The sequence below is a fragment of the Sander lucioperca genome, chromosome 14 (genome assembly GCF_008315115.2).
Source record: "Sander lucioperca isolate FBNREF2018 chromosome 14, SLUC_FBN_1.2, whole genome shotgun sequence".
NCBI lineage: Eukaryota > Metazoa > Chordata > Actinopteri > Perciformes > Percidae > Sander > Sander lucioperca.
This window is the reverse complement of record NC_050186.1, coordinates 10,395,306-10,408,506: the sequence shown is the minus strand read 5'-3', so window position 1 is coordinate 10,408,506 and position 13,201 is coordinate 10,395,306. Positions and strand designations below refer to the sequence as shown.

At 43.3% G+C, this 13,201-nt stretch overlaps 1 protein-coding gene across 1 annotated transcript in view; it reads right to left on the bottom strand.

Moving 5' to 3' along the window:
* Positions 1 to 3,792: 3,792 nt before the first annotated feature.
* LOC116041771 (tripartite motif-containing protein 16-like) overlaps positions 3,793 to 13,201 on the bottom strand; it is a 95,087-nt gene continuing 85,678 nt past the window's right edge. The window contains exon 3 of the mRNA XM_031287802.1: positions 3,793 to 5,425. Coding sequence (XP_031143662.1) covers positions 3,793 to 5,316 — 1,524 coding nt within the window. The 5' untranslated portion in view covers positions 5,317 to 5,425. The remainder of the gene's footprint in view (positions 5,426 to 13,201) is intronic.

The window sequence follows — 13,201 nt, the reverse complement described above, 5'->3', positions numbered from 1 at the left end:
CCTCATTTTCCTATTTTTAGTGGAGATGAGTGGTACCCGGTGGGGTCTTCTGCTGGTGTAGCCCATCCACCTCAAGGTTGTGTGTGTTGTGGCTTCACAAATGCTTGGCTGCATACCTCGGTTGTAACGAGTGGTTATTTGAGTCAAAGTTGATCTTCTATCAGCTGGAATTAGTCGGCCCATTCTCCACTGACCTCTAGCATCAACAAGGCATTTTCGCCCAGAGGACTGCCGCATACTGGATGTTTTTCCTTTTTCAGACCATTCTTTGTAAACCCTAGAAATGGTTGTGTTGTGTGTGAAAATCCCAGTAACTGAGCAGAGTGTAAAATACTCAGACCAGCCCGTCTGGCACCAACCATGCCACGCTCAAAGTTGCTTAGATCACCTTTCTTTCCCATTCTGACATTCAGTTTGGAGTTCAGGAGATTGTCTAGACCTGGACAACACCCCTAAATGCATTGAAGCAGCTGCCATGTGATTGGTTGATTAGATAATTGCATTAACGAGAAATCTTACAGGTGTTCCTAATAATCCTTTAGGTGAGTGTATATATACATATAGTTTAAGATCAACATGAATTTGGTCTCTTTTTCTATCTCTTTCTCTATCTCTTCAAATCTCTGCACACTTCTGTCTAAAAGTGAAACATTTTGTTGAAAAACCAAAGTTAGGGGAACGGAGCTGAGCGATGAGCACACAGAGTACCATGTTCCTGTTCCTGTATGTCATTATGTTTGGCTTTTAGCCCCCAGTTACTGTGTTGTAATGCTACCTCATGTTAACATGTCCTGTTTTCACTGCAGCTCATCAGCAGCCAGGTCGTCGATGCAAATGAGAACCTGTTCTTAACGGCCTTCCTGGTTAAATAAAGGTTAAATAAAAATAAAAAATCCTTCCTCATCTGCGGCTTGGATTATTTCACCTGTAGTTATAAAATAAGGACATGGACTGTCAGATGTATTCCTATGATCTTTTATGGGTTAACATGCTATTTATCTATTTAAAGGTGCTCTAAGCGATGTTGGGTGATGTCACTTCTTGTTGACGTACGAAGTATTTTCAAACAAAACGGAGGCTAGCTCGCCCCTCCCTCCTCTTCATCCCGTCCCTTACCCCTCCCTTCCGCGCAACCCCCACTCCCAAGTCCTTCTTGTCGGTTATTGGCTGGAAAGCTAGAACACTGTTTATGCTTGGTGGTGCAAGTTGGCGCAGTTTGTTTTTGTTGCCGTTTGTGGAGCCTGGACTGTCTACAGAGACCGCGTTTTTTTTTACAGTGTTCAGGGGACAGGCAGCTAGCAGATAGTGAGATGTTTTTTTACAGTGTGTTCAGGGGACAGGCAGCTAGCAGATAGTGAGATGTTTTTTTACAGTGTGTTCAGGGGACAGGCAGCTAGCAGATAGTGAGGAGATGTTTTTTACAGTGTGTTCAGGGGACAGGCAGCTAGCAGATAGTGAGGAGATGTTTTTTACAGTGTGTTCAGGGGACAGGCAGCTAACAGATAGTGAGGAGATGTTTTTTTACAGTGTGTTCAGGGGACAGGCAGCTAGCAGATAGTGAGGAGATGTTTTTTACAGTGTGTTCAGGGGACAGGCAGCTAGCAGACAGTGAGATGTTTTTTACAGTGTGTTCAGGGGACAGGCAGCTAGCAGATAGTGAGGAGATGTTTTTTACAGTGTGTTCAGGGGACAGGCAGCTAGCAGATAGTGAGGAGATGTTTTTTACAGTGTGTTCAGGGGACAGGCTGCTAGCAGATAGTGAGGAGATGTTTTTTACAGTGTGTTCAGGGGACAGGCAGCTAACAGATAGTGAGGAGATGTTTTTTACAGTGTGTTCAGGGGACAGGCTGCTAGCAGATAGTGAGGAGATGTTTTTTACAGTGTGTTCAGGGGACAGGCAGCTAACAGATAGTGAGGAGATGTTTTTTACAGTGTGTTCAGGGGACAGGCAGCTAGCGGATAGTGAGGGGATGTTTGCTGTATGTGACAAAAATGTTGTAGCCTAAAAATCGCTTAGAGCACCTTTAATACTGAACATTTTGGTGCTCCGTATTTATTCTAAGTGATGGCGAGATGATGCCTGATGAAGTGGTGAAGCTTTCCAGCAAAGTGGTTCATTTCTCACGGTACCACCTGTTGGCCAAAGAGCGTAAAGCAGGCAGATGTATTACCGACGAGCTGATATTTTGCGCTTAGAAAATGACAATCAATTTCCACGTAATCCGTTCATATCGACACAGTGTCTTGTGTGTGGTATACTGTCACTGATTGTATAACATAACTGTATAATAAATGGATTGCCTTGAAAGGAATGTGGCTGTCACTTAAAACAAAACTGATATTACAGGCCGAGACACATTTACTCACCTGTAGCTGCAGAGTTACATCATCGTCTGCTGACACACTGATGACTCATCAAATAAAAACAAACCAGGATTACATACAAATAATACAAACCTGATTTATTATGTAAGATAGTGAATTACAAATTACAGCACTTTTTTTTTTAGAAATCTGGTTTTAAACCTGCAAACTTTTACTTATAACTACTTTACATAGTTTTACTTTCTTTTGCATTCTTAAATTATCAAATAATTTTCCAATTCTGAACGTTTTATTGTCTTTCTATATATCTTATGATTGTATTTTCTGTGTTGTTCCGTTTTTGTCTTTCTGACTTGCTGCTCAATAATCTCTTGAGGATAAAGGTTGAATGAATGAATGTATAGAGATATATATATATATATATATATATATATATATATATTAGGGCCGGGACTCGATTAAAAAAATTAATCTAATTAATTAGAGGCTTTGTAATTAATTAATCGAAATTAATCGCATTTTAATCGGTCAGGCTAACGTCCACGCTAACTCCTGTGTGTTTTGCGTTGAGGTGATATTTGAGGCTCGATGTGCTGCGGTGATACGCAAATTCCTTGTTGCATAGCTTGCACACAACCATGCTCTTGTCGACGCTTCCATCCTTTCGTTTTTTAAAACAAAATTTCCCATCCACGGGGCCAAGCAAAGCGGTCTCGTCAGCTTCTTCGTTCATGTTACCTGTGGTTTGTTGTTGTCGGAAGTCAAGAACGCTAGTTGGTGCTCCAGTATAATCGGTCCGTCGAAACTCATTCATTGAAAAACGTTCCGCGGTGCAAAAATAAGTGTGGTTAACATTGTTATTTATTTTTTGCGTAATTAATTAACGCGTTAAAGTCCCGTAATTAATTAATCTTAATTAACGCTTTAAAGTCCCGGGGCCTAATATATATATATATATATATATATATATATATATAGTGTAGACAGAAGTATAAATATTAATAAACTTTAGGTCAGATAATGAGCCTTAAAGATAAAGTAAACTTTAGTTTTGTCTGAGTTTAACATCAGTTAATATTATTTTTTTTCCTGGCTTGATTCATAATGCGTTCCATTTACCTCGGAAGACGGAGCGGGGAATGACGTCACACCCGAGTTGAATGCGTTCCAAGTCAGATTTTCATTGTTTTCGTTAGCTCTAGCCCGGTTAGCCATTGTTAATGCCAGTTGATAACAATGCATTGCACTGTATTTTGTGCATACAAACAGCGTAACATGTCCACAGATAGAACATGGACAGCTCTGCGTGTACGACTGATTTAGTGAGACACAAATAACAAAGATTTTTTTCAAAGTTTGTATGCGTGTGGAAGCACCAGAGACACAAAATAACACCTCTGTAACCAAATCCCAGAAAAAGTAATTTGTTCATAATATGGGCACTTTAATGGAATTTAAATGCACACATTAGTTATCCAGGTACACTCCTACTCTGGAGGACTCAGGACCTGAGACGGGAGTTTGGACTTTGTTGGACCAAAATGTATAACTGTTGTTGTTACAATCTAACGCCCAAGATTTGTCACTTCGTCCAAATCTAATTTCATCCGCTATCCATATGCTGATATTCTTGTATGCGACTGCTACATAAACTCCCCCTCTCCTCTCCACCTCCCAGTAACAACGTCCAGTCAGACTCTCTCTACTCAGGACCTGCAGATACCAGTAAGGGAATCTGTCTGGGTGAATAGAATAAGACTGTTGTTGACTCATTACTGTTGCTTTCCTGTTCCCCTCAGATAATAACAGCCATGTGTTTACTGTGTTTGGATCCAGTGTGATTTCACGTGAATATTTTAAGAATCCAGCTCTGGTCTTGGGCTCTGGTTGTGGCAGTAAAACGTCCACTTTAGTCCCTGTCAGTGAGACGTTTGTCCACTTCTCTCTCAGGACGTCCTGTAGTTTATCTCTGACTTCTGACACGGCTGCTGTCACGTCCTCAAAGTAGTACAGAGGAGGGATATGGATGCTGGATGTTGATTGGCTGAGTGGTGACAGTGAGGGGTAGTTGTGTAGAAACTGGTTGTGATCCTCTGTGTGTGAGAGCTTCTTCAGCTCAGCGTCTTTCCTCTTCAGCTCAGTGATCTCCTGCTCCAGCTTCTCCTGAAGCTCTTTGACTCGACTCACTTCTCTTTTCTGCTGGGATCTGACCTGCTGCTTCACATCAGAGCTTCTTTTCTCCAGGAGACGGATCAGCTCAGTGAAGATCTTCTCGCTGTCCTCCACTGCTTTATCAGCAGAGAGATTGATGGCCTCCGCCTGCTGTTGAAGCAGCTTCACATCTTTCTCTCTGTCCTGGATTCTCTGCTGGATGTTTTGTCGACTCCCCTTGAGCTCTCTCTGCCTCTCAGCTCTCTCTGCTGCAGCTGAGACTGTGTCGTGGCCTTTATGTTCCTCCACAGAGCAGAGATAACAGATAAGCTGCTGATCAGTACGGCAGAACATCTTCATCACCTCATCATGACGAGAGCAGACGTTCTCCTGGAGCTTCTTGGACGGCTCCACCAGCTTGTGTTTCTTGAATGTCTCTGATTCATAATGAGGCTGAAGATGTTTCTCACAGTAAGAGACAAGACAGAAGAGACAGGACTTGTGTGCTTTGAGTTTTCTCCCGGTGCAGACATCACAGGCCACATCTTCAGCTCCAGCATAGCAGTGATCAGCAGGAGCAGCTTGGAGTCCAGTCTTCTTCAGCTCCTCCACTAAATCTGCTAACATGGTGTTTTTCAGCAGGACAGGCCTCGGTGTGAACGTCTTCCTGCACTGAGGACAGCTGTAGCTGTACTTACCATCCTCTTCATCCCAGTAGCTTTTAATACAGTTCATGCAGTAGCTGTGTCCACAGGGAGTAGTCACCGGATCCTTCAGTAGATCCAGACAGATGGGACAAGAGAAGGTTTCCCGGTCCAGCTGAACTCCTTTCTGCGCCATTTCACCTCTCGCTCAGTGACAACGACTGTCTGTGTCTCTGTGTCTCTCTGTGTGTCTCTGTCTCTGCAGATCAAACCCTCCCAGCACAGCTGTGAACCTGCAGACACACCTGTCCGACCGTATATGGACTTCCCTCTGCAGGCTGTTACATGTTGAAGGATCACGTGCGTTTACGTCTCACAGCGTTACATAACTTCCTCCTTTTCCTTCTGTGCTGGGAAACGACACTGTTCAATCTCCCTCGACGTCTCCCTCAGGTGTGTTTCTCCAGATGACAGATGTCTGCTGAACATAAAAACAGAGTTTTACAGTCATTACCACTTCAGGGAAAGAGTCGTACATTTACAGACAGAATTAAAGAAAAACATATACTTTATATCCATGATTTATCAGTATTTATCCTCCACCCTGACGACACCTTTAAGCATGTTTACACTGGAGCGCAGCCTGTTTTTAGTCAAACAAACGCCTTCTTTTACTGATAAATTACTGATCCTCTGAACTTTCTACACTAGCCTTCGTGTAAACTACAGCTGTCAGTCTTCCTCTATGATACCATTTGAATTTCATTTGTTATTTTTTTTAATATTCGAATAATATTTGAATATTAAAAGCTAAAATGCAACCTTTTATAAATATGTACTACACTACTCAGGCTCATGCATTGTCAATACTAAGGGTGTCACGATTTCGATTTAAAATCGAAATGAAGTCACAATCTTGAATTTCGAATTAAAAAAATTAAATCGTCGATACTGCCACGCCCCCATGTCATGGCCGGTCAGCTTGACAAGCGGAAAAATCACGTGTCTAAGTGCTGCGAAGAAATGCAGGAGATGCATCGGCAGAACTTGAGCCCCCTCCTCTTTCACTGAAGGCGCCGCTGTGGAAGTATTTTAGATTTCTAGTGAGCATACGTACATGGCGACAAAGAACGCCACAGTTTGCAAGCTCTGCTATGTGCGTGTACCATATTCTGTGTGTTTACCATTGCACATTATCTTAGCAGCTAGCGGAGATTCCTTCTGTTCATAGGTTAATCCCAACAAAACCACACGGTTGAATTTTAGCCTGCATGAACGTTTTGTAGCCTTAACCGAGCGGCTTATATTGGTTATATTAGAGAGAGCAACAAGGGAGCAGACCGCCGAGTGTGGCTCAATGTTGTTTTAAGCCACCAACCAAGACTTCAAGGCAGCGCTGCAGCCGTCGTCTTCAAGGCACCTAAACCATAACCATTGCCTAATCCTAGTGCCTTCCAGGCAGCGCTGCCTGGAAGACGACATTGGGGGCTTAAACACCAAACACCGCTGTGCGTCTGCCCTCAGCCAGAGCCTGTCTTTCTCTAGCACTCTGCACTCTGCACTGTCGGCAAACTTTTTTTTCCCTTTTTACTTTGACAAATTGTCAAGTTTCCAATTGACTGAAGATGTAAGTTATTGTTACATTATGTTGTTAATAAAATGTTTTAAATTTGACAATTTTGTGTGGTACATTGCAGACAAAGGTCAGATATTATATTGCATAAAAGTCTAGTCTACGAATTGCATAGCAACCTGTGCTTTAAAAAAAAGAATTATGTAAAAATCGAGAATCGAATCGAGGATTTAGAGAATCATGACACCCCCAGTCAATACCACTATAAGCATGTGGTTGTTGTTACAAGTTCTGTGTCTCTTCTAGGGATGTAACGACTACCGGTGTAACGGTAAACCACGGTAAAAATGTTGGCGGTAACAATTACCGTTTTCATTTAAAATATCCTTATTATTGCGGTGGATTACCACGGTGTGGAAACCCTGTGTTTAATTCTTCCCAGCTTCAACTAAGGCTCCTGAAGTAGCCACGAAGGTGCACTGCATGGCCTACAACGAGCATTTCTTGAAATCATGGCGGAAAGAAGGAGATGACAGCGCTCAGGACGTTTATCAGCCTTGTATAAAAGGCCATAGCGCTTTGATCTGCTGCCAATCACTCGCGTTCAGACAGGAGAAGAGGACAGAATGTAGCAGCTGTAAACGGACTTTTTGCAGACTACTTCCTTTCCAGTTTTCGGACTTGTTGAAGTGATGTGTGTACTACCCAGTACTTAAGTTAAAACTATGCTGTAGCTTGCTAAACTGTCATGGGTTTTACTGCCTCGTTATCTGTGTAAACGTTAAAACTACGTTTATTCATATTTCAATAAGTGTTCTGCTACAATGTGGATAAGTTTAGGCCGTGTTACGACGGTACATTTATTTGGAGAGAGAGAGAGAGCGAGATATTATCGCCTTGATAATATTGCTGTTGCTGTGTTTCTTATTGCATAGCTGATAGATATGCAGATTGTTTAATATTACTTGTGCAGCCACGTGTTGATATTCAGGTTGTATAGCGAGGCGGTAGTTATAGCGAGTACAACCCCTGATATGAAAAGGGAAGGCTAATGGTGGATCTACTGTGACTGTGTTATGGTAACGTTACTTTAAAACGGACGTTGACATGATGTTGGCGAGGTTTTCCATCTGAGTGTGCTACACTCATGTACCTCATATAATCAGGGTTCAAAAATCCCTATTTTTGTAAGCATGAACCAGCAAGGGAGACGTGCGTTTACTGTCTCGTTGATACAGTAAATATGCAGCAGCTAGTATGTTACGGTACATACATCCGATAAGGTGCTTAGCATTCATTCAAAACTTACCTTTCTTTGTGCAACTTCAGGTGTCGAACAAAGTTGGACGTTGTGGCAGCTCCGTCTGTAATCTTCGACCCGCATGTTTTGCAAATTGCAACTCTTTTTTTGTCGACTACCTCGTAATTGTTATAACCAAACGAAACTATCTTCAGTATCATTTTGCCAACTGGCGCGTTGTTGCTTGTGCTTCATTGGCTGTCTTGCAATGTGCCTGCTTAGATGCTGTCGAATCAAAACAACGTGGGACTACAGTGATTGGATGTCGTGCAGGCAGCGCGCGTGCTCTCTGCATGCATACAGGTGGTGCACATTTTTTTCACAGATGCAGATAAACTGAGAGCGGCGCGGCCGTGTGAACATTTTCTTCCCCAGTTTTCATGGGAAGTAGCAAGTCTTCTCGAGTCAAAAGGCGCAAGTCCAAGTGAAGTCACGAGTCATTGATGTTAAAGTCCAAGTCGAGTTGCAAGTCTTTGTACATTTTGTCGAGTCGAGTCTGAAGTCATCAAATTCATGACTCGAGTCTGACTCGAGTCCAAGTCACATGACTCGAGTCCACACCTCTGCTTGCTAGCAACGTGCAATCGCCAGTAAACAGACCAGCGCTGTGGAGCCACGTGCTTAGCTATTAAAGGTGTATTACACTGTTTGCTCCGTTATGGATATGTGTGCTGCAATAGATGTGGCTTATTCTCAGTTTGTGTTACTGAGAAATATGTTACATTTATGTTAATTATTACAGAGAAATGAATGTAATGCTTAGTATTGTTTCTTGTTATATGCTGGTGGCTATAACATTTAGTTTGGTAAATAATGTTCATAGTAAGTCAGATGCTTATTAATGTGCATTATTATTTGCTTATATTTCAGAACCACATCCAACTTCACATGTAACGTCAAATACAACTTCATAGTTAACTTCATGTTGTAGATGTAAATAAGTCTTCCTGGATCTCAGAGTCAGACATTTCTGGTTCAAGTTCTTACCGGACCCCCTACAGCGGGCCGGTGTTTCAGTCGTTTTTACAAGCCCATTGTCTGTATTTTTGTAATATAATAAACACTGGTACACTTGTTGAAACTATTTCAGCTTGTGTAGGCCTATCGGTGCTTTCTGAACATATTGAACACACTTTTAAAAATACCGCAATAATACCGAAACCCGTGATAATTTTAGTCACTATAACCGTGAGGTTAAATTTTCATACCATTACATCCCTAGTCTCTTCTTCTTTATTTTTTTATAGTTCAAAATGGATCCATGAAATTTAGCACGCAACTGATGTGGACAGGGTATGGAAACAGACAACTTCAGCTGACGGTTTTCTAAAATGTATTTGCTCTGCAGAAGACAATATCACATTAATTGGCTTCTGGTCTACTGTTTCCTACTATCAGCTCCTCAGCAATACAAGATGGTATTGTCTCAGAGTGATCTCATTTTCTACCATACATACATAAAAGTTACATTACAGCATAGTATCTCATTCAACTCTTAAAGGACAATTCCAGCGTAAAATGAACCTAGGGGTTAATAACATGTGTACCGAGTCGACCGTTCTCTGGGACATGTTTTCATGCTAATCTAATGCGTCTCTAGCTTTAAACAATCTACCGCCAACCCGGGGTTAGCTGCTAACGCTAGCTTTCGGAGCACATGGTAAATCGCTATTTCATACCACTATCAAGGCTCAAAATAGCACCACACTTCCACGGTAGCATAATGAGGGTCCCTACGTGTAAACCCAAGCATTGAGAACTTTGTAAGTGTACAGACAGTTTATTAAAAAAAAACATAGATTATGAAAACAGTAGCGTTCATGTTCACATGCGGGAGCCATCTTGGAAAACAGGCATGAGCAGTCGAATCACGAACGCTGTGTTTGAGCTATATTACTGGTTGCAGGGCGAGCTAGCAGCCCCCCTGAATCCAGGCTAGCTAGCAGCCTTCCTGAGCCCTGGCAGGCTAGCAGCCTCTCTGAGCCCCGGCTAGCTAGCCGCCCCCCTGAGTCCCGGCTAGCTAGCAGCCCCCCTGAATCCAGGCTAGCTTGCAGCCTCTTTAAGCCCCGGCTAGCTAGCAGCCTCTCTGAGTCCCGGCTAGCTAGCTGCCTCCCTGAGCCCCGGCTAGCTAGCAGCTTCCCTAGTGTCCCCGAGCTTCCTAGTGTCCCCGAGCTTCCTAGCGTCCCCGAACTCCCTATTGTCCCCTAGCTCCCCAGTGTTCCAGCACTGCCCAGTGTCCCCGAGTTTCCTAGTGTCCCCGAGCTTCCTAGTGTCCCCGAGCTTCCTAGCATTCCCGAGTTTCTTAGCATTTCCGAATTTCCTAGCGTTCCCGAGTTTCCTAGCGTTCCCCACACCGAGTTTCCTAGCGTTCCCCACACTTTGCCTGTGTCGGTCAGACCTACTCCTGCCCCTCGTGTCCTGTGGGCGGGCAGGCCAACTCCTGCCCCTCGTGTCCTGTCGGCGGTCAGGCCGACTCCTGCCCCTCGTGCCCTGTCGGCAGTCAGGCCGACTCCTGTCCCTCGTGCCCTGTCGGCAGCCAGACCGACTCCTGCCCCTCGTGTCCTGTCGACGGTCAGACCCACTCCTGCCCCTCGTGTCCTGTCGGCACCCCAGTCAACCTCTGCCCCTGTTGCCTGGCCACCTGACTCCAGCCCAGCTAACCCGCCGCCTGACTCCACCCCAGCTGACCCGTCGCCAGGCCCCAGCCCGGCTGACCCGTCGCCTGGTCCCGGCCCAGCTGACCCTTCGCCTGCGCGGGCTCCCAAGGGGATCCGCCTTGGCCGACCTGCTGGCCCCCCGGAGCGGCGCTGCCCTCGACGTCCAGTTCGGCCGCCTGAAGGGACTCACCTGCGGAACCCCCAAGAACCCTCGACGTCCAGGCCGGCCGCCTGAAGCTGCCGGCTGCCTGAAGGATTCTGCCTTCGCCGCCAGCCGCCAGAAGGCTTCTGCCTTCGTCACTGGCCGCCAGAAGGCCTCTATGTCCCCTGTTGCCGAGGCCTTTCTGTCCCCTATTGCCGAGGCCTCTCTGTACCCTGTTGCCGAGGTCTCTCCCGCATCAATCTTCGACGTTCCATGCCTTTGGTAGCATTCTCGGTATGTGAAATAGATGCTGACATACTGTTCTGATACCTTTGTTAATTATTGTCAAAAAGTTTGGTGTGCAATATGTATATTTTTGACAATGATTGATAGCTCATATTAGACTGACAGTATGCTTCAGTAAGCTAGTTTGCTTCTATTATCTTGGGTTGTGCTACATGTAAGTATATTTTAGTTTATTTAGATAAACAATATAGGTTATACTACGTACATTGTATAACAATACATTACGTGTTTCCTTTATTTCAGCTTACATGTTAGCTACTGTATATACAACCGCATAACAGTGACGTGTAGTTATATTGTTTTTACAATTATCATTGTATAATGTTTGTGACTCATCAATACTGTATGTAAGTAACTGGTCACTGTGTTTCGTTTCCCAGTTTCACCCTTTCTAAGTCAAATAAACTGAGTTACGACGATCCCAGTCTCCAGTGCTTGGTGGAAGGTGTTTAGCTGCTGTTAGATTGCACACGGGTTATTGCAGAAAAAGACACATTTCATGGTAATATTAGAATAACAGAGGTGCAGAGATTACCTGGAAACTACCAAAAGCATTTCCAGGTAATCTCTGCACCTTTGGATGATTTGTGTAATCTAATATTACCATGTAATAAATTGAAACAGGCAGTTTTGCATGTTGCAGCACTGATTCATGGTTGTTATTCAGAAACTACCAGAAGCATTTCCAGGTAATCTCTACACCTCTGTTATTCTAATATTACTGTGTAAGACAATAGCAACAGGCAGTTTTGCATTTTGCGGCACTGATTCATGGAAATTACACAGAAACTACCAGAAGCATTTCCAGGTAATCTCTACACCTCTGTTATTCTAATATTACCATGTAATACAACACAGACAGGCAGTTTTGCATTTTGCAGCACTGATTCATGGTTATTACACAGAAACTACCGGATGTGTTTCCAGGTAAGAAGTCACAAGATTAAACATATAATTTGGAAAGTATTACCTTGAAACAAAAGCGAAATGTTTGGAACATAAAGGGTGGATGAATTTCAGCATTATAATATGGTAATTACCAATTTTAAATTCCAAGAAGTTTTATCTAATTTGGAAGGTATTACGCTGATAGTAGCCTATAATACTGTGAAAACATCAACATATATTACCCCATTATTACCATGTTAATACAATATTAATATAACTATATTACCATTACCCAGATATACATATGGTTATTATCGAACCCTTTCCTACTTATTACATTGGTAATTGCATGTTATTACATCTGTTACCTTCTTATTACCTTATTAGCCCAGTATTACATCTTATTACTGCGATGTATTACCCAGTTATTACTTTAGTAATTACATGTTATTACCTATCCACCTTATTCCTAGCTCCCATGATACCTTGCGTGAATTATGGGCGCGACCTCCGGAGCCGGCGATTGCCATGGTAACGGTCATAAACAGTCATTACGGTACGCTAATTGTCTTTCAGCGTTTGGGAAATAAAACGTGGGAACACAGCCTGTTACACCTCAAACAGGACAATGTGATTATACCTCTGCCTTCTACTATCGAGGGATGGGAGGACGACCTGAAAAAGTGGCCTCAGATAACGTACACTAGCATATTTAGCTACTTTATCAACTCTGTTGCTACGGACGGTGAAGCGATTAATAACCTGAAAGGCTCTGAGTCTTATCACTACCTCCACAACAATAAAGTCGGTTGCGTTTTAATAAAGGAGGTGGGACACAACCTTGTCTACCTTAAAGCAGACATAGAGCCTAGTCAGAGCCTTAAAGTCCCACATCACCAGTCCTGGGTTTTAGTTTCATCGTTAGGTGAAATACAAACAGCTGGGTGCTCATGTGTTGCTGGACCAGGGCGATCTTGCAGCCATGCAGGTGCAATACTTTGGAAGGTAAAGTGTTGATTCTTTTGATAGTTTTATTTTTTTCAATGTATTTTGTAATATAAGATTGCAACTAACACCTATTTTATAATGGACAATTTTCTAATGTAGGTTGAGAATGCAGTCACACAGGGAAAGACAGGGATATCACTGATGTGCAGAGGAAGTGGAATGCAGGCACAAGGAAGAATGTAGAGCAGAAAAAGGTGAAGCATATAA